General features: G+C 52.9%; 1 protein-coding gene across 2 annotated transcripts; it reads right to left on the bottom strand.

Moving 5' to 3' along the window:
- Positions 1-1890: 1890 nt before the first annotated feature.
- On the bottom strand, positions 1891-18205 carry NPAS4 (neuronal PAS domain protein 4). 2 transcript variants are annotated; one of them, XM_019737949.2, is made up of 10 exons: positions 17926-18205; positions 16474-17534; positions 7154-7857; positions 6294-6445; positions 6020-6122; positions 5645-5900; positions 5356-5465; positions 4889-5024; positions 3337-4769; positions 1891-2642 (listed from the first exon to the last, which is right to left on the bottom strand). In XM_019737949.2, the coding sequence occupies exons 3-10, from the start codon at positions 7326-7328 to the stop codon at positions 2614-2616; spliced, it is 2394 nt and encodes a 797-aa protein (XP_019593508.2). In that variant the 5' UTR covers positions 7329-7857; positions 16474-17534; positions 17926-18205; the 3' UTR covers positions 1891-2613. The 2 variants fall into 2 exon arrangements, with proteins under 2 accessions (XP_019593508.2, XP_074192833.1); XM_074336732.1 differs by lacking the exons at positions 5356-5465; positions 6294-6445; positions 7154-7857; positions 16474-17534; positions 17926-18205 and having other exon boundaries at positions 6020-6118.
- Between the last annotated feature and the right edge of the window lie 3124 nt (positions 18206-21329).

The raw sequence follows: 21329 nt of genomic DNA, 5'->3' as shown, positions 1-21329 counted from the left end.
ATGGTACATCTGTCACAATGAATGAGCCAATATTGATACATTATTATTAACGAAAGTCCATACATTATCCAAATTTCCTTAGTTTTTAACCTATGTCCTTTTTCTGGTCCAGGACTCCATCCAGAATACTGCGTTATATTTTGTCATCCTGTTTCCTTAGGCTCCTCTCAGCTGTTACAACCTCTTAGACTTCCCTTGTTTTTGATGACCACCAGGAAGGTTTTTAGATGGGACTCCAGTGTCACTTAAGATTCAAGGCTGAGAGCTACAACCCTTTGCCCTCTGGGGAACTTAGGAACACATTTTTCATGGCAGAAATTGGTGACTTTCTACTCAAATCTTTGGGCTTATCTTCAGATACGGTCCTCTCAATAAAATATTTCTAGCGTGCCTGCTATGTACCCGGCCCTGTGCTTGGTGCCAGCGAGGCAGCAGAGCTCAGATGGGGCCCCTTGGGGGCTTCCAGCCCAGTTCTTTGGTTCAAGTTGGAGAACAGCTGCATAACAAGGCAGAGGGCAAGACGTCACCTTCCTGTTTCACCCAAGGATTCATCCAAGGTGGATAAGGGGTAACAGGTCCTGGGAATGTCCTCCTTCCCATGGGACCCTGTGAAAGGCACAGCCCCAGAGGTGGGGGGTTGGAATGAGAGAAGGTTTAGGGGAGTTCTCAGTGTTTTGCTCTTACCTCTTGGAATCCAGCCCCCATTTTTCACCGGAGGGGCACACTGGACCTGGAGTTTCCTTCTTCTCCTTGAGAATCTTCCTCTAAGCCTTTGTAGTCACCATTGCTTTCTAATTCACTTTAATAACTTATTTCTGTACACCTCAGCTTATAAAGAGACCCCGTCAAGTCATAGTAGCATCTTTGGGAGGTAAGTGCCGTTTGTGTTTAGCCCCAATTAACCTGTGAAGAAACTGAGGCTCACGTTCCACTCAGCAAGTAGTTGATGCAGGTGGGATTTGGGTCCAGGTCTTTCCTCTTTCCATCTCCTAATTTTCATCCCCTCGCCCCCATACCCTGTGGCCATTGGGCCCTCAAGCTTGGAGAAAAACAGTATTTTTGGAAACTTTTGCTCTTGACTCACTAAGTTACTCGTATATTCTGCTCAGAAGTTTGGGGCCTGCTCTAGCTCACAGACCCAGAGGTGAAGAGGTCCCTGCTCCAGTTCACACCCTCCCTTCTCGGGTGATCTGGGATGGGATGATTTGAGATGGTGACTCACTGGCTTTGGGGCCAGAGGGGATAGCCCAGGGCTTGGATGCAGACGCCATGGGTATGTTGCCCATTTATGCCTCTCTCCAACTGTGGGGGAAAATCACTTTTTACCTGTGATCCTCTGTGTGTTCGTTAGTGACACGGTGCTAATACACCTGTTCAGAGGCTTTATTGCAGTGGATAAGGAGGTCAAAGGGTTTGTCAGCCCAGAGCCCCATGCAAACATAATAGGTTTTCATTTCCAGTGAGCCCCAGAGGAAAGGTGTGTCCCTTTCTTTGGGCTGAAGAAAGAAATACATGTCCAGAAACTTGAAACTCATGTCCAGCAAAATGCCCAGCTGAATTCCCTCCCCACCCCCAGGGCTTTCTGCTCTCTCCCAGCTGTGAGCACTGCAAGCCTGGAGCAGGGAGGAGACTCCAATACCCTCGAGTATTAGATGGCAAAGCATCTTGAAGGCAAGATGGAGCATCTGTGCCAGCTCCAAATGCTCCAGCTTCCAGCACAGTGTGAACCCCACACTGCACACTCAGGTGTGGAGCGAACAAATGAATGAGTGAATGAAGGGCTGTCAGCAGCTTCAGACTTTACCTCCTGAGCCCCAGGTCCCTGCTAGGCCTCCCAACCTTCTCAGGTCCCCACATTTCCCCTTTTATAGCACTGCGTGACACCAGGAGTACCAAAAAGGCAAACTGGACTTTATTATAAAGTTGGCTACAAAGTCACCGCAGCACCACGAGGAGGCCACCTGGGCAGGCCCAGGCAGTCTGGCAGCCGGGTGAGTCCCGCACCAGGTACACGTACTCGTGCAAGCACACGTGTGACAGCGGCAGGTCTGCCTTCCTCCATCGGAAAGGAACGTAGTGTCTCTTCGCGCCCCCCACCCCAGGCGCAGGGCGCAAAAGTCACAAGAAGGGCCGCCAGGGCGGCAGAGTCCATCGGAATTGAAATCCCGTTACTGGTGTGTAGAGAATTCTACGAGAGTGTCAAGAGCCCCTCAGGGCACAGGCTGGCCCTGGGTGGGCGCTGCCTTTCCTCCACCAAGGCCCAGGGGTGGCTTGGCCCCCAGCAGTGGAGAACTGGCCCAGGCCCATGGGGCAGCGCGGGGTGGGGGGGAAGTGAGACTCCCCCTTTCTCCGCTTGAAATCCCGTTCAAGGAAACTCACTACGAGTGAATACAGATTGAAATGGAAAGTGGGATCACTGGAAGTCTCTGAATTTTAAAAAGTAGCTCCCCTCCCTTGCCCTCCCACCTCCCCCCACAATCCTGCAGGGCCTGGGGAATCAGATATATCCCCCTCCAGCCCCTAGAATCCCCCAACAGTCCCGGGGGGGTGGAGAGCAGCTCCACGTCTTGATGACAATATGCCATACTTGACGACGTTAAGTCACAGACTTATTCAAAACGTTGGTTCCCCTCCACTTCCATCTGCAGAGAGAGAGAGAGAGAGAGAGTCAGGCCTGTTAGAAAAGATAGAATGAGGGTGTGGTTCACTGTTGCTACATCGTATGGGCTTCAAATATGTTGGCCCAATGACTGAACGACCACCAGAGGCTCAGCAGAAAAGGGAACAATTTGGATGGATGGAGTGAAACTATGGCTATAGTTTTGGAAATGATGGAGACATAGCAGAGAACCTCTGATGGGTCCAGGAGGTGCGTCTCACTGTCATACTTTCCCAAACTCCTATAAACTCTTACTCTCTATTCCCTTTCGCAGGCAAGACTACTGAGACAGAGCTCAAGTCCCTCTTCCACCAATTTGTTGTGTGACCTTAGATAAGTTTCTTTATCTCTGGTACCTTGATTATCTTCACCTGTAAAATGGGGTGGTGATGGCTGATCTAGGTCCTCCATAGAGTTAAGAAGCCCAAACCATTAGCCAAGGATTCTCCTGCATTTTATCCCACACCCCTAACCCTTACCCTCCAGGCCTACTTTTTCAGAACTTCCATAATAAGTTTTTCACCAGTTCTTATCCTCGCTACTACCCTGGGCAGCAGATGATGTTATTCCTTTAATAAAATTGAGGTACAGAGAGGGGGATTTCCTCATTTAATTCCACCCAGCATCTCATGGGCCAGAGAGAGACTTGAGTTCCTGAACCTTTTGGCTGGACTCACCTTCATGGAAGCTGTCTTGAACTTGGCTCTGGAGTTGATGCAACTCATCAGTAAACCCATCGTAGGGGAATGCTGAGACACCTGTCTCAAAGGCGGTTTCATATGTGGCCAGGTCCTCCAGGAAGCTGTGGTCTTCTGGGGACAGGTTGTTGCAAGGCGACAGGGCCCCTCCTGGGACTGCTGCCTCAGGATCCCCTGAACTCCATTCCCCATTGGGGTCTGGGGTAGAGAGATCCATGAAGATGTCTTCCACGGGCGTCTCTTCCAGCAACATGTTATCAGGGTCAGCCAGGAAATCCAGCTCCTGGCATTTCCAGGGTTTCAGGTCCAGGCTGAGCACAGGGGGCCCAGCCCCTGACAGGGACAGGTTGGAGTTCAGGGGCTCCAGCCCCCCAAGTGGCTCCAGTCCACCCGTGCCAGCCTCAGCCGAGAAGGGCCTGTCCATGCCCTGAGCCAACTGGCTGATCTGCTGGATGAGGCGGTCAATCTCGTTCTGCTCCTTCTCTGAGTAGTGGAAGAAACTCTGCTTGACTGGAGAGGCCTCAGGTGTGAGCAGGCCTTCGGGCACCAGGGGGACATCCACAGACAGGGGGCCCCGGAGCTGGGCTAGAGCCAGGAGCGTGCAGTCCCCATTACCAGGGCTGTTAGGACTTGGGGGCAATTTCTCATAGAGAAAACTGCATCCCTCCTGGGCAAAGTAAGTCTTGGTGGGGTTGGGGCTCAGTTGTTCTGGGAAAGTTTGGCTGGGGCTGTTCAGGTGTACTTGGAAGGCAGTGCTGCGAGGAGTCAGCTGCTCATGGGCAGGGCTGCCCAGAGGCTCTGGGAAGGTGGCAGTGCCAGGAAGCAGCTGGTCTGGGAAGTTGGAGGTGCAGGAAGTCAACGGATCATCATAGCTTCTGGCTGATGTTTCGGTCAGCTGGCCTTGTAGGGAGCTAGTCAGTGCATCTGGGAAGGTTGCACTGCTGGGCGTCAATTGATCGGAGAAGGTCATGGTGCTTGGAGTCAGCTGTTCTTGAAGAGAGCTGGATGGAGTGGGCAAGTGGGTCTGGAAGGGCTCATGGAGACTGAAGAGGAAGGCACAACCTCCCGGCTGGTGGGGCGTGTAGGGTGGGGTGCACACAAGATCCTTGCTCAGGTCGGCTTGAAGAGAAGGTGCAGGGCCAGACGGGAATGTCAGGTAACTGAAGCCCAGCTCTTTGGGTGGCCGGGGAAGCTCTTCTGATGAGACAGAACCCAGCTCAGGAGCACCGGGGAAGTTGGTGCTTCTGGGAGCCCCCAAGGCTGGGGTGAAGAGTGGGTTAGGGCTGGAGCACTGCTCCTGGGAGAGGACATTCTCAGGGAATGAGGGGAGCATGGTCGATGTGCCCAGGACATAGGCTGCCTGGGTGTCTTCAGAGTTCAGCTGCTGACGGAGGCTCCAGGCCTCTGTGTCACTGGAGAAGAGAGAAGACAGCTGGTAAGGGTTTGGTGTCCATTCCTAGAGCAGTTCCCAGATTTGTATCTCCTCCATGCCCACTTCATCTGCCCCCCAGGCCCCTGCATTGCAACTCACCTGATTGGGTAGTTGTTGGCGGTAATGGGGCCTTCCGGACCTTCTGAGTAAAATAGGCAATAAATCCATGTCCAGCCTCCAAGCTTGGCCTGCAATCTCACTACCATTTCTGCCTGAACATCTCCATTCTCAGCCACTGAGGGGAAAGGAAAAAAGTAGAGTTAGGACATCCATCAGGCAACACCACCTAAACTATCACCCCGCTGACCTCTCCACTGAGTTGGGGTATCCATGACTACTCTAGCCTGCACCACTCAGCTCCCCACCTTAACCTCACCACGTGGAGTCCCCCAGTTCTAAGTCTATCTTCACCTTGACTCCTCACCCTAATGGTCACCCTATAGCATCCAAAGCTGTTGGCCTCTGGTATCTCCCCAGCATCAGTCTTGACCACAGCCCTTCTTGGTCAGGTCTCCCATGCCCATTCCCAGCTCTCTGTCTCATCCCCAGCTTCTCTGGACACTCACACAGGCGGTAGTGCTGAGCAGAAGCGTGGCCCAGGTCCTCAGGGTGCAGCAGTCCATACCATGACTTACAGAGCAGTTCACTGCGCTCAAAGCCCAGGTAGATTAGGACACTGGGAAAGTGGAAAGGGTGAGGTCAGCTTTCTGTTTTCCCTACTTGGCCCAGGCATCTCACTCCCTCCCCGGTCCTCTGCCCCCTTAGATCCCATCCTCCCTGCCCCTGACTCCAGAATCTAGGGTCCCCTCATCTCTGGCTTGCTTTCCTCCTGGAGTGCGAACACTCTGGTCTTACCTCTCGGAGATGTCCAGTAGGGCCAGGTCCTTAGCATGACGGCTCTGGAACATGGCCAAGAAGAGTGAGGCAAGCCCAGGGCCAGGGCGGGGTCTTGGCTCCAGCGGAGCACAGAAAGCTGTGAACACAGGGTTTCCTGCCCAGTAGGCTCCAGGTGGGTGAGCATGGAATCGGCCTCGAATAAGCACCAGTTTGTTGCCTGCACTCTGGCGCCTGAGGGACTTGGAGGTGTTGAAGCGACAGCGGAAGAGGCGATCTAGGTGAGTGAAGAGGAAAACTGATAAGAAGGTGGATGGCCTAAGAGAAATGGCAGATGGGGAGGAGCAGGGCAGCAAGAGAGAGATTGGATAGAGGAAGGGAGAAAGGAGTTCTCACCGGTTTCCAGGGCAGAGGGCAGAGTAAGTTGCTGGCGCACAGTTAGGTGGTCAGCTGGGTCAATGATATCGTAGATACTGTCACCCTGGGCAACCAGGTCCACCTGGAGAAAAGTGAAGACAAGATGACCATCAGTGAAGGCAGCAAGAGCCAATCCTTGACGCATAGCATCTTGCAGAGTACAAACCCTCCCTCCCGAGTAATTCTCAGAAACAGAAGCTCATGGTGTCCCATCTGTGCCCCAGCCCAAGCTGAGAGCACCCTCAGCACTCACCATGGAGTGGCCCAGATGCTCGCTCACACTCTCGGACAGATACAGCAGCTTCCCCTCAGCCGTGAACACAAGCAGAAAGCCAGGCAGTGCTGCCACTATGTCTTCAAGCTCTTGAGCTGAGAGAAGCCCTGTGGGGCCCGCCGGAGGAGTGCCTGCAGGATGAGAAGATATGGTGCGTCAGGAGTAAGACTAGGATGCAAAGCAGAAGTGAGAGGCATGGAATTAATTTCAGAAAATCCAGAGGAATTTCTCATGGACCTGCCTCTGCAGGTCCATGTTGACCCACTGCCCGCAGCTCTTGCCCAGAGAACCTGTTGCTGAATCTCCCCAGGAAATGAGCCCGACTTCTAACTAGAGCCCGGGCTGCCGCGTCTCCGAATTTCAGAACCACGGACAGCGCCCCCAAAGCCGCCAGGGCGTTCAGCACCGCGAGCAGCGCCTCCCAAAACCCGGTGGTGCTGGGTGCACCACGGACAGCGCTTCAAAGGCGGCAGGAGAGCTTTCAGCATCGCGAACAGGGGCTGCGCTCCCCCAGGCTTTGGCCGCTCCATCCCTGCAACTTCCCGTGCTTCCCTCTCCCGGCTCCCAGAGCGCCTCTACGCTGGTGGGAACTGGGGCCATTCTGTCCTGGCTCTCCTCTTCTCATAAGTCTGGCACCAGGGACATTATCCAGGCTCTCTAACCCTCATCTAGAACTAAGGCGAAGTCTGGACAGAGCTCAGGAGGAAAAGTAGGAAGCCCTCAGTCTCCCAAGTCCTTTCTCTCCCTAGTTCGCCAACAGGCTGCCCCAGAAGTACGGCAGTCCCAGCAGGTTCCCTCAGCTCCACTGTCCCGGTGCCCGCCAGCCCCAGTTTGCTCACCTCCGGCGAAGAAGACGCCCTTGCGAGTGTAGATGCAGGCAAGACTCATAATGTGCAGGTAGGACAACCGGACCTTGTCCGCTTCGGCCAGCGGCAGCAGCTCCTTGAGGTTCCGGATCTCAGCGTTGATCTGGTCGCGGCGCGCCTTGGAGGCGCCCTTGGTGGAGCGGTACATGGCTAGCGGCTGTGGAGCTCCAGCTCCGGCTCTCCGAACACCTGCGTTCCTGCCCCGACGCGCCGGTGGCTTCCTCCTCCTTGCTTTCCCGTCTCTCACTCAGGCTCTCTCTCTCCTCTCCTCTCCTGGGCTCCGCTCGGCTGCGCTGCCCCCCTCGCCTGCCTCGTTCCGCCTTATATAGCTCCTTCCAGGCGTGGGGGGCTCGTTTTAGAGAAAGGGGGCGGGAAAGCGGGAGGTTGGACTAAGCAAGCTGCAGCGGGAGCCGCTGGCTGGGGAGGGGGGGCGCTCCTCCTCCCTCCCTGGCTCCCGACGTCATCCCATGACGTAGAACGAGAGCGGGAGGGGGCCCGGAGGGAGGGGGAGAACTGAGGCTGCGGAGGGGGCCAGGGCTGGAGGCAGCTGAGGCGAGAGCCAGGCGCTGCGTTAGGAAGGCCTGAAAGGGGGTGCAGGGACCCAGGCGTCCGAATGTGTTCAGCTGAGGGAAGCGACAGGATGAGGGTTCAGGAGGTCTGAAGCGCCTGGCAGGAGTCTGTAGGAGGCAGGGAAGAAATGGTTCTGACATCGATTTTTCTAAGGAGATACGAAAATGGGGTAGGGCAGCGTTGACCACAAATCCCCCCTCTGTATTTGGCGGACAAAGGTCACGTTCACCCGGGGGGAAGAAGGACCCTCTTTGGTCTCTGTGGGATAGGTCACTACTGTAGTTTCTCTCTAGGGATTCCTCGGTCTGGGATTCCCTTAGTCACTTTCAAAGAACAAACCTCCTCCCCCACTTTGCAAACCCGGGCCTTGGCGATTTAGCAGGGGGGCGTTACACGGGACTCTACGTCCTTAGGATGGGGTAAAAGGGGGGTCCCGAGGAAGAGGGACCAGGTGAATTTGGTCTTGGTTCTATTTTCCCACAGCCAAGAATAGGGACGCCGACACCAACGCTGTAGTCTGCAGTGATTCTTCGTTCTCCTGTCAACTAATTAACCTCAGCCACTGACGGGGGAAACTGAGGCAGAGTACCAGGGCATGGTGAGGATCTAAATCTGCACCTAGGGATCCCTCCCCGCCACTCGCCCCCGTTGACAGCCCCAAAGCGAGCGGTTCCCCCCACACACCCCCGCCGGATTGCAAGCCTGTGTCTCCCGGCGGGCCGGGGGCGGGGGCGGGGCCGGGGGAATCCCAGCTCCATATTTGGATAGGAATCCTCCGGCTGCCGCAGCAGCGATGGCGGCGGGCGGGGCCTGCCTGCCTCCGCACCGCTCCGGAGGGCTCCCCCCTCTGCCTCCGGCGAGGAGGACGGGGAAGCAGCAGAGAAGCGAGGGGCCGTGCTGGACACTCGGAGATCCTTGCACTTACCAGGGACCCCTTAACTGCGTCAGGCTGTCCTCCGCACCCCCCTCCAGCCTCCTCCTCATCTTGGGCGCCAAGGCTTCTCTCTCAGTCTCTCTACCTTCAACTCTCCACGTCCCTCTCCCTCCGCCAGGGCTAGTTTCTTTATCTCATTGCCTGCTTGGTGGTCTGTCTCAGCTTCGTGCGCCCTCTACCCCCAAAACATTCCCCTTCTGTTCTCTCTAGTCTCCTTCCTTTCTTTGTCAGGTTTGTCGCCTTTGCTTTATCTCCCCCTTTCTTCTTTCTCTTTTCAGCACAGCTCTCTACAGGGGTAAGGTGTTCCTTTCTTTTCCCCAGGATCCCACAAAAGGAGAAGGAAGTGGGTTAGGGGACATTTTGTGTGAAACCTTATTTCGAGGGTGGGGTCTGTGTGAAACCACTTGAGGGGCTGGCAATGAGTCCACTTAAAATATGGGCGAGAGGAATTGGCCTGATTGTAGGAAGTCACATAAGAAAGGTGAAGATAAACTTTGACACCAAGAAGCGAAATTTGGGGTCAAAGAATTCAGTCCTCATGGGAAAGGACTGTGGCAAGAGAGGCAGACTGGGAGGAGGAGACAACTGAGATGAAGGGAAAGGGCGTGTCTGTCTGCCACAGCTTCTAACCCCATTTATCTGGGTGACAGAAAAATGGTTCCTTTAGGAAGTATATGTCTGTTCCACTTTCATCTCTATATGAGCCCTAATGGACCCACCCACTCCTCCCTCAAGCTTCTGTTTGGACAAGCCCTTGATCGTTGGACACCCTTCTTGTATGAAAATCCAGGGCAGTGTTCCCGTGTTCTTCACCCACTGATGAAGCTTTAGCCCTGACTTGGAGACGTTCTTAGTCCCTCTTTATGATGGGTGTCTATTGTTTGGGTCCAGCTGGTTGGTCTCCAGCACGCTGAGCAGATCAGCAGTGAAAGAATGGGGCCCTGGTCGCTGTCCGTGGTTCTGAAATAATCACCAGGGACGTCATCTAGGCCCTCGTCTGCTTGGGACATCAAAGTAGAACTTGAGTCCACACAGGCCTCAGAGTGAGGCACCCACTGACTGTCCCCCTATCCTCTGAGGATGACTATGAAAGCAGGTTTCAGGAGCCAATATGTCTGAGCTCTAGGAGTCAAGTAAGCATGGAGAACTGGGCTCAAGGGAAGAGCCCTTGGATTTTTCTAGACTAGACTGTACAGGAGGGGAGAGGAGCTCTGGAAGGGAAGAAAGGCCTAGAAAGAGACGAAAGAAGGGTAGAGAAGGGCTCATCTTAGTTCGCCCACTCTGATTCAAGTTGAGAAGCTCTTTATGCCCCAATGTCTCCTCTCCCTAGGCCAGCTCCCACTCCCCTTGCCTCCCACCTCCGTGGAGCTATTTTTAACAGGGCTGAACCAAAAATAGCTTGGCAGCAGCTTCAGGCCGTGGGAGAGGAACTATTTATATCACCAGTGACTGTTCCAAAATAGCAAGCAGGAGGGGGGGGAGGCGGCTGGCACACCAGAGAGCTCCTGGCCGCTGCTAAAAATACTGGCAGTGTGAGTCATCCTGGGCTGGCTGAGTCACCCCACTCTCTCTCCCAAGCGGCAGGCAGCAGCAGAGAACAGGCTAAGAATTGGAAGTCCGAGATGGGGGAAGTATCAGAGCCCATTAACTATAGGACAGTGGATAAGGGAGTGAATTGAGAGGGGCTTCAGGGTGAGTGTGTAGAAGAAGTGGGGGGAGCAGGACCCACCCAGCCAAATCCACAGGGTGAATTTGCAGCATTCCCAGCTATGCACTGCTGTCCAGGGATGATGGGACAATTGAAGGGCGGGAGTCAGATTGTGAGGGTGTGCATGTGTGTGTGTCTGTCCGTTTGACCACGATGATATTTGTTATGTCTCTGTGTGTCTGTCTGCATGTGTCTTTGTAGTAGTATGTCTGTATCCCTGTATATCTATGCATTTGCCTATGCCTGTCTTTATAAAAAAATGTCCAAGATTTCTTGTGTTTTATGTAGTTCTGTGTTTGTGCCTGTGTGTATTTATGTTTGCAGCTTTCTGTGTGCCTCCATGTACATGTTTGTATCCACACCTGAGTCTGTCCTGTGACTTTTTGTCTCAGCATAAAATGGTGTGTGTGGATTTGCAAGCATCCCCAGCCTCAACACACCTTCTGTTGCCCTCCTCTCTGATCTCACTTGTTGGGCTCTTGTATCATCTAGCTCTAACTCACCACCCAGCGTCTTACCTTCTTTCCAGCCCTTGGCCCCCAAACATTTGTGAAGTTCTCTCTGGTGCATGCCATCTCTAGTAAAAAGATGGAGGAAGGAAACCCCATATGACCTCTCCCTTTTTTCTTGAACCATTCTGAATCTTCCCTGGCCTGCAGGAGTAAGTGGTTTTCCATCACACCATATTTGGGGAGCTGAGGGAAGAGAAGGACTTTCTTTAGTTCTAAAAAAAATTCCTGGTGTGGGCACAGGCATGCGCGGTGCACACACGCGCGCGCGCACGCACAGCTGAGAGAATGAGAGAAAAAAAAATATCAAGGTCCCTTCTTTACTGAGAGGAGCTCGCATCTGTTGCCATAGCAACCCGCCCACTCCTTCCCCGAAAAACCACCAAGAAGAGGTGATGGCATCGAGGAGGGATTGGCTGATTTCTTTATTATTTTTTTCCGAAAAAGGGCTTTTTATAAGAAGAACTGGCCGTGAGATCCTTTGCCCCTGTCTTGCATAGTTTTACTGGGGACATGGAGGGGCATCACCCCTCAACACTTATCAGAATAGAATATATCTTATCTATAGATTTTGGGGAGGATGACTCTTGGGAAGAAGCTGGAGGGTGAGTAGGGAGTCTGCTCCTTTAGAACAGCATGGAGACTCCTGATTAGGGCTGCTTTTCTGGAGACTTGGGGCAAGGATTTGGACAGAGGGTTCTCTAGGCTAGGTATGTCCTGTCTTACCCTGGACAAATGTGTCTATGAGAAGGAGAAAGAGGGAGTAAGGGAATGAGAGAGAGAGAGAGAGAGAGAGAGAGAGAGAGAGAGAGAACGAATATCTCATGACTATCGTTTGATGGGTCTTCAGAGCGCATGACAAGGAGCCAAGAAATGCAGCCCTCAGTGGTGGTCAGACCACACCGGTGGACAAGATGCTCAAGAAAGATTCATTAGTGACGTGTGTGATGCTGCAACTCACCACCAGACCACAGGTGTAGCTCCTTGACTTGCTCCCAAGGGAAACTGGGGCCCTTGGTCAATGATCTAGGGGAGCATTGAAGCTTATCTTTCTTAACCCTAGTCCCAGCATGAGTCTCAAGGCCTCTTCCGAAGCCTGGCCACCAGCCACTGCAGACACATCATTTTCTCAAGTGAACTGTAGCCTCCTGCGAAATGACTGGGTGGTGGGAAAAAAGGGATCTTTCATTTCTCCTGTGCTTGGCTTGTGACAGAAATAGGGTCACTTGAAGCTGGAGGTTGGAAAGTCAGAGCAAGAACCTGACTTTAGAGAGAAACACCTCCCTTTTCCGGTGGGCTGCTGCCACCCTCAGCAGTCAAGGGCATGGCCTGGGGAGGGGTTCAGCTCTACTTGACATGCTGGAACAGAGAGATGAAGACTTCAGATTTTCTCTGACCTGTTAGATCTATTCTCAGGACAAATCCAACTGATATTATTATTCTCATTTGATAGACGATGAAACTGAGACTCAGAAAGAGACAATGACTTACTCAAAGTCACACAGCAAGTCATTGGGGAAGCTGGGCCTTAAACCTAGCTCATGACCCCCAGCCCGGGCTCTTTCTCTACCATGAAGTAGAGCAGGGGTGTACAAACTATCTGGCCCAAAGAGTGTTTTTGTAAATAAAGTTTTATTGGCACACAACCACACGCTTTGTTTACATGTCATCTATGGCTGCTTTCGCCCTACCATGGCAGAGTTGACTAGTTGCAACAGAGACCCTATGGCCTGGAAAACCGAAATTATTTACTAATGGGCCCTTCACAGAAAATGTTTTCCATCTTTTAGAATAGAGGATGAGTTCAAACTAGGAATATCTCTGCCCATCTCTCCTTTTCTCAGCCAGGAGCTCTCTGGGCCCAGGGCATACCAAACTGTCATTTCATCTCTCTTTACTCTTCCAAATGCCATGGAGCAATAATAGTGTCCTGCTCTCCTTACGAGTGAAGAGATTGGGAAGCCCTGCGGGCTACACTCCTTCCTAGCTTCTAGCCCCTTTGTAGCTGTGTACATGTAGCATCCCCATGCAGGAGTGATGCGCCACATCCTGTTCCCATGGCAACATGAGTTGGAATTGGCAATGAAGAGTCAGGGGGCTCCATTCCTCTTCCAACCCCAGTCTCAGGACTGCATTTCAGGAAGGGGGCTGTCCCGTAGGTGGTGGTTAAGGTACTATCAGGAAAACAAACTGTCCTGGTGGAAGGAAATGACAGCACTGTGGGGTCTCAGGCCTCTTGGAGCCTCCAGGCTAACCCAGGGTAAGAGTCTCTATATACCTTCTCAGGGTGGCTGAGTAACTTGCCTAGGGTCGTATGGCTAGAATGAGATAAATCCAGAATTAGAATCCAGGTTTCCTGATTTCTACTTCTTTCTTTTTTTTTTTTTAAATGAGACTGTTCTTTTGAATTCATGGTTTTGGAACCATATAAGGGTTTTCTAACAGATTCCCAGTACCTCCTTAGTGCTGGGTCTAGGGCTCGCCAGTCTGGGCAGTGAAAACATTACCCTCATGCAGGGCTGGTTTGTGCAATGGCTGTCTTGTCTTTGCATCTTAGCAGGTTGTTTTCTTTCTCCTAAGGCCTTTTCATTATGTTATCACTCCCCCAATTCTACTTGCACAGAGAAGTATTCAGAACATTTTATCTATTTATGGTTATGAAATCAACAAATCTCATGTGAAGAGGGTACACGCTGGCACCCACGCATTGAGACGGTCAGAGCCGGGTGAGTGGGCTGAGCAGAGAAGGTGAGGGACGTGGAGCCGTGGAGGGGGCGGGAGGGGGAGAGTATAGCCCACATGGGAATAGGTGAAGCTTTTCTGGGCAAGAGCCCGAAGGCAGGACTGACAGAAGAGGGCACAAGTAATGCACTGAGGAGCGTGTCCGACCAGCCATATTCCCGGAGGGAAGGAAAAATCAATCCACCAAAAACACTCTGAATATATAGCAGGGAACCCACACTCCTTAGCACTGTGTGGGAAGCAGGACACTTTCCTTGCCCTCAGGGAGCTGGAGGTCTGGAGGATGAGAGAGACCCTCCACCATTCATTTGTTAGTTCCGCCCAGTTTCAGAGGCCCCTCCACCACCGCTCTACAACTGGTGAATTCCTCCCTGTCCTGCTGGTCCTCTAGTTGGGTCCAGGGCCCCTCCCCAAGGCCCCCGAAGGCTCCCTGTGCTTCCTCATCCTACACTGTCACTGCTTGTTTACTTGTCTGTCTCCCTGCCTGCGTCTATGCCTGTTCTCTGTATTCTCAGTGTCCAGCATAGGGCAGGGCCCAGAGCAGGGCCTCCATATGTAATTCACGCATGCACACACATCTGAGGACGGAGTTTGTGCCAGGCTCTGTGCTAGGCAGTCGTGATGCATTGCTTTGGAAACACACACCTGGTCTTAACCTCATGGAACATCTGGGCTGGCGAGAGAGTGAAGAAGGTATTCAGGGTGTTTGGGGAGGTTTGATCCAGCCGACTTGCAGGCCTCAAGTGAGTGGCTGACTGGGCTAGGCTGTGCTGGGTGGGTGGGGTGGCACTGCGGGGGACAATAGAGTACAGCATCAGAAACGAGACCACACAGGGACAGGTAGCCACAAAAGGAGCTGCAGCAGCCTGAGGCTGAGTTAACAGATGTGCGGAGTGAAGGTGGAGAGGGGCAGACTGCTGAGCCCCCACCACGACCAGGAGGTCTGGTGCCTCAGCTACAGGCGGGACTGAGAAGCAGCAGCTGAGCCTTGTGTGGAGGTAAATCCTTTGTGGACAAGCAGGAAGGTGGGAGGGAGCTTGAGGCTCAGAGGGGCAGAGAGAGTGGAGGTTGGGAGTGAGGCTCTGGGGTGAGACACCCCGCCAGCCCGCACGGAGTCCTGGCTGCTTCTCACTGGGCGAATGACTTAACCTCTCGTGCCTCAGCTTACTTACCTGTTAAATAGGGATGTGAGGAGAAAAACAGTGTTACATCAAAGGACGGGTGAGGAAATTAAATGAGTTATATCTTAAAGCACTTGGAACAATGCCTGACACACAAAGGAACACAATAAATGCTGAATGGTGAAACATTAGTCATTAACTATGAAAAATCTAATTTCGAACAAGGCTCTAAAAAGATGGCATGGGCTGGTTCTGGAGGTAGCACATGTCCTGTCATTGTAAGTGACACCCACTGGCTCCTTGCAGCCTTGGCCCAGCTTGGTCTGAGGACACCAGATGGGTTGGGCCAGGCTGGGGGCTGGAGTTTTCTAAAGAGAAGGACGAAGGTGACAGCTAGGGGCCTAGGGAGGTTGAGGGGTGCACACAAAGCCCCCCTGACGGCTTCGGCCTGGGTCCCAGTGTGCTCCTTCCCTGGGCAGCAAGGCCAGGGATGGAAGCCCAAGGAGCCCTTCCACTGCTCTGCGACCAGCTCCCCTGGCCATTTTTCTAGAAGCCAACCTCACCATGGTCTTTCCCAGCTTAAAACCCTCATGGCTCCTATCACTTCCAATTACCCAAAGTCCTCCTGGCCTTCTTGTCCCCTATGACCCACAGGTGCCTAGGCCACCATAGGCTCCAGGTTCAAGGGCATTAACTCATTCAAACCTTACAGCAGCCCTATGATGTCTGGGCTATTACTGTTCCCACTGGCTTTGGGCCCAGCGGAGAGGAAGTCTGCGGGGATCCCAGGAGAGACTGGCAAGATTAAAAGGGGGATCAAGGGAAAGCATTAGGCCTGAGACCAGGCCAGTGACAAAAGGGAAACCCTAAAAGCAACCAAGAGATCCCCCAAGAGCAGGTGGATGATGGTTTCCAGCCCTGGGGATGCTGGAACTTCAGGGAGGGGGTTGGACCACAGTGAGAAGAGGGTAGCAGCAGTTATGGACTATTGATGGAGCAGCTTCTGGAAGCAGAAAAACATGAGCTCTGGGCAAGTGGGAGAGAGGACACCAGACAGCTTTAGGAGAAAGGACCATCTGGCTGAAGGGAAAGCTCCTGAATCACCCAGCTCTGACAGGGGTGGGCTGCAGGAGCCTTCTGTCAAGGATACAAAGATCTGGGGGGAATTGGAGGTGGGCTTAGTCTAGATGACAGTGGATTGTATTTGATGTAGGGGAAGGAGTTTGGGGCCAGAAGATCAGGAGACGTGGATTCTGGCGCTGGCTCCGCCACCAGCTTACTGGGGGTTATGCAGCCCCTTCCTCTCACTGGGCATCAGTTTTCCTATTTGCAAAATGGAAGTGGGTTGGAGCAGTTGGCCTGGAAGGGCCCTCCCTTCTCTGGCACTCTGAGCCTCTCTGGGTCCAGGTCCCACCTGGCTGGTGCCTCTCAGGCTTTGGAAGTTGGATGCCGCTGCCCTGAGATCCGTTTTCAGGTGGGGATGAGCCCACGCCCAGGGTTAGGGTCTGAGTGGGCCTGACGTCTTCCAGAGCACCAAGTCCTCGGCCCTGGAGGAGCAGGACCACGTGGGGCCCTGAGACCTGGCCTATGTGGACTTAGGGGGAAAGGGAGCAAATGCTGGTGCCGACCCTGTGGTTTTCCTTCTTCAAACCCAACCCGTCAGGGGGGCCATTCTCACAGGTCTGTGCCAAGTGCACCAGGGGACTCACCATTGGAGAGATCCGATGGGTTCCAAGGGGTTTAAAACGGACCCCCTGGTCATCCTTAGCCTGTGGCTGAAGCAACTCCATATTTCTTAGTTTCAGTCTGGTGAGAGGAATAAAACATACCCCAGAAGTGTCCCACAGACCACCGCAGAGAGACTCCACAGCCTGGCAAGATACCCCACTTCAGAGAATTCCAGACTCACAGCTGGAGTGCGGCCCCCTCACAGATCATCTGCCTGGAAGTGACTGAGGCCTAGTGGAGGGTACGGAGCAGTTCAGGCATCACAGCCAACGCCTAGCAGAGGTGGGTGCCAGCAGGCACTGGCACACAGCAGCAACCCTTGTGTACTTCTCAAAGGCTGGCCCTGGGATAAGGTGCAAAAGAAGAGCTTGGGCCAACAGGCAAGTTTCTGGGTCCTAGTGTCACACTGCACGGACTTGCCATGTGACCTCGCAAGTAACATCTCTTGGAGGGCTGCCTCAGTTTCCCCTTCTGTGCACTGAAGGCTTGGCCCTGGCAATGGATGCCTCTTGGAAGAGCCATTCAAGACTCAGGGCTAACTTCTCCATAGCATGAATCTCTCTCCTTTGCCAAACTTGGTCCCCACAATTGAGCTGAATTGGATCCACCTCTGGGTCCCCAGCCCTGGTCCAGAGTAAGGGCCCAGAGATGTCTGGAACCGACACAGCTCCTTGGGCATGGTCAAATACTTCACAGCTGTCTTCCGTGAGTCCTGGTCAAATGCCCCTGCAGGTGCGGCAGGGAGAGTTCAGGCATTATCACAATTGGACAGGGGAGTCCAAAGGGTTGGGTCGACATGGCCCTGGGAGCCCTGCCGCAGCCTGCAGACCGCACCTCCATCCAGAAGCCAAATGGCACTTGGAAGCAGTCTGGAAAAGGGTTGGCTCCAGAAAGTTCCAGAGAGCTGGTGGGCTGCAGGAAGCCTTCAATGGAAGCAGATGTTTACAAGCAGCAACTCGGTTGGTTGGTCATGGAGTCCATAGGATCCAGAAGCTCGTCCAGAATGAGATTGATCCAGAAAGCCCACCAGGTCTGGACTCTGCTGGGGAAGAAGCAGCAGCTGGTGCCACAGTGGGAAGAGGAGCTGGCCCCTCTATTGGGTGTGGGGGCAGGGGCCAGAGACTGCCACACTGTGCTAGTTTCAACATCAAGGTACAGGGGACTGACCTCTGGCTAGGACGTCAGCACCCCTGGGCTCTGGCCCATGCTCTCCAGGAACATGCCATGTGACCCCAGTCAAGTTCCTACTCTTCTCTGGGCCTCAGTTTCACGTTCAGGTTAATAAGGGGGTTGGAGAAACTGCTAAGGGGTCTAGCTAACATCCTAACCTGCCCCCAGGCTGAGCCTAAGGAGAAAAAGGCGAAGGCAGGAGTCTGGAGGGGGCGTGGGTCTCCAGAGACCCAGGGTGGCTCCGCAGGCAGTGAAATCCTCACCTGGTGTTTTCACTCTGTGGCCTTGTCCAGAGAAGATCCCCAAACGCGCTAGGCCTGGCATCTTGTTTCCTTCCAAGTTTCCTATGGAAAAAGAATCTCCCCTGTTGGGGAGGAGGAGCGAGGGGCAAGGGCAGGATCTCTTTTCTCCATGGTTGAAATTTCCCCAAAGTGAGTGGAGGGCGCTAAGATCGGGGGTGGGGTGGGACGGTAGGGTGTCGGGGGCTTCCCGGGCCCAGGCTCCGCGCCGGGCTCGCGACTCGGGGGCGGGGACAGCTCCCTGGCTCTGGCGAAGCCGCCACTCCGCCGGTTGCCTTTAAAAGGCGCCAGCGCGCGCGCATCAGCAGAAGGGCTGCGGCTCTCTTCCAAAATAGGCAAGAACTGGGAGGCCGCGGGAGATGAGCTGTGAGCAGCACAGACGTCACCCGGGGCCTCCCTCCCCATCGCCTGAATCAGGTCTCCATGGCAACGGCGTACCACAGCCGCAACTGAATGAGCTATAGCGAGCAGAGGAGGAGCGTGCACAGATGCGCGCTCCCTCTTTCAGGTGTCCTGGCACCGAGGCTGCCCCGGGGGAGGGGAAGCAGGCCTGGCTCTAGGAAGAAGTGGACCCCCTCACATTCAAAAAGGCTCCAAGACCGTTTTGTGTCCCGGGAACCGAGGAGCTACACGGTGCAGGGATCCCCAAGCCTTTGGTTCAGGGCTCCTCAGCTCCCAGGGTTCCTCTTTACCCCCATCTCCCCTCCCACTCCATCAGCTTTCTACTCCCCAAATTGCGGTAAATTAGCTATCAAGTGCCTCAGCGCCATCGCTTGGCCGGTGATGGCGCTGCGTTCAGGCAAGCTTGTGGCTGGGGTCCCGCCGTCTATGTCGCCCTCTGGTGTTTGCGAGAGGGAAGAGCACAAAGGAGCTCAACAGTCTTCCCGTTTGGGACCCTAATTAACAAAAGCATCATTGTAACGTTAGTAGTTAACATTTATGAGAGCTACTAAGGTGTTGGACCCTGCTAAGCGCTTTCTCGTTTCACTTCAATTCATTCTCACAGCAACACTGCAATGCAGATGATGACGGAGATGATGAGGCTGATGAGAATCACTACCACCGACTACTGCCATTTTACAGGTGAGAAAAACAGGCTGAGAGAACAAGTAAGTGTCTTGCCTAAGATCCCACGGCCGTAAGGGGCAGAACTGCCACCTACACTCATGACTGTGTGAAGAGCGCTTGATTCCTCACTTCCCGTCTCTTTTGCTCCACCTCATAGTCGCTCGAGATAAGCAGAACAGCATGTATTAAAATTTTTCCCATTTTACAGGTAAGGAGACTGAGACTCAGAGAAGTGAAATGTTTTGCTGAAGTTTCAGCAGCCATGGATAGAGGGCACAGGTCACTAGGCCCCTGATCTAGGGATTTTTAGGATGAGGTGGCTGGATAACAGGGAGTTCAGACCGGTAAGGCCTGTGAGACCTTAGTCCTTAGTAAGAGAGACTGAGGCGCTAGCTCATCCAGGGCCACTCCTCCACTAGCAAATGGAGCAGCCCAAGGTCAGGAAAAGAGCTAGGATTCTCCCCCATCCGCCAGGGTTTTGAGAGTTCATCAGAGCTAGATGCTCCATGTCCTCTCCACATCTATTATAATCTAATCTAATCCATGTATTTAGAGGTACTGTGCATCCCGTTCAGTGTTGTTATCTTCTAGTGTGGCGTTCCTGCTTATGCTGGGCCCCTTCCACGTATCTACTGTTGGGGTGACAAGATGCTTCCTGGTCTCAGCTTGCTGTTCTCCAGTTGCCCTGTCCTGTGTTCCAGCGAATAACCGTTCTGGGGTCTACAGCTTTCTTGTTTTTCCTGCAGAGATGTTGACTCCATGCACGTTTCTGGGGTCTGTTAGTGCTTTGTACTTACTGGCGTGTATTTGGGGATGAATGGGTACACCTGTCGTCTAGTTTTGTTATAAACTTTGACCATGTGATTTGGTTTTATTATCTAATTGCTCTGATTTTAAATGAAGATTCATGGAGATTCCAACCTGTGCCCCCACCACTGCTGCTGTCTTCCCCCTTATTCTTAGTTAACCCACTTGGGGATGCCAAGGGTTTGAGCGTAAATCATTAAAGGGAAGCCAAGGGGTGGTGGTCACAATTTCTAAAGCTCCAGTTAAAGACACTGCTGCCAGCATGGTTTAGATTTTTCAAGAATTTACAGTGAAGCATCAGCTACAAGGCATGTTGTCCCCATGTGGGTAACAATAACTCCACTTACCAGATCCTGGACTTCGAAGGCCTGTCAATGGCTATCTTGTCCCATTCAAGGGGCACCAACTTTCCTTCATCCTGGATGGCCCTGCTGTTTTCCCATGAGCTCGGTAACAGGATTTGCTGCCATTATTGCAAGCCTGGAAGGGCTGCAGAAATCCACCCAGAAGTCACCTTTCTCTAGACTTCCCCATATGTGTCCCCAAGTAGCTTCTCCTAAATGCTTTCCTACTGTTTCCTCCACATGCTGACTGAGATTGGGGTGCCCCCTCTTTCTGACTGACTCCAAAGTTTCTCCTACAAGGGTTGTGTTTACAGTTGTCCACATAGACCCTCTCTGTCTTCTGACACAAATGTCCTGTGGAACAACCACTTCATATAAAAAAGAAAAATTTGAATTTATAGAAATGTACTCATTAGTAGGTAGAATGCCACTCCAGGCAACTCACCATCATCCATGTATCATGCATTCAGCTGCAAGTTACAGAAAACCAACTCAAAGTGGCTTTAAAATAATTAAATGTAATATCTAGCCAATGGGGAAATCCAGAGGAAAGGCAGTTAGTTGGTTTAGAGTTCCGAGGATACCATCAAGGACCCAGGATCATCCCTTCTCTCTGTTCTTCCGGATCAGTGTGAGATTCATCCTTTGAATGGGAGCAAGTTGACATCAGTGGTCCCAAACGCTGTTTCGAGATATAACAATATCCAGAGAAGAAAGAGAGCGTAGGTCTACCTATTCCTGGATCTCTTTCTTAGAAGAGAGGGAACTTTTTCCAAGAATCCCTGATACTGGGTATTTTTTATTTGTGCCTCCAGACCCTGCTGAGGTGGCAGATTCATCTGTTCCATGTGGCACTCACTCACTGAGTCACTCGGTGGTCACTCAGTGGTATTCATCAAGTTTGATCTGGTCTGGAGAGTCCAAGACGGCTCCACTCACATGCCTGGCACCTTGGTGGACATGGTTGGAAGGCTGAGATTAACTGGGCACTCTCCTTCACCACGTGATCTCTCCAGCAAGACAATTGGAATTCTTCTGATGGCAGCCCAGGCCATGTTCAGTGCAAGCATTCCAAGAGACAAGACATGGAGACTGACAGCCTTTTAAGGAAAGGAAACTGGAATAGTGTCACTTCTGCTCTACTTTAAT

Source organism: Rhinolophus sinicus, linkage group LG06 (assembly GCF_036562045.2).
Source record: "Rhinolophus sinicus isolate RSC01 linkage group LG06, ASM3656204v1, whole genome shotgun sequence".
NCBI classification, from domain to species: Eukaryota; Metazoa; Chordata; class Mammalia; order Chiroptera; family Rhinolophidae; genus Rhinolophus; species Rhinolophus sinicus.
The sequence above is the reverse complement of the archived record's forward strand: the minus strand, read 5'-3'. Positions and strand labels throughout refer to the sequence as shown.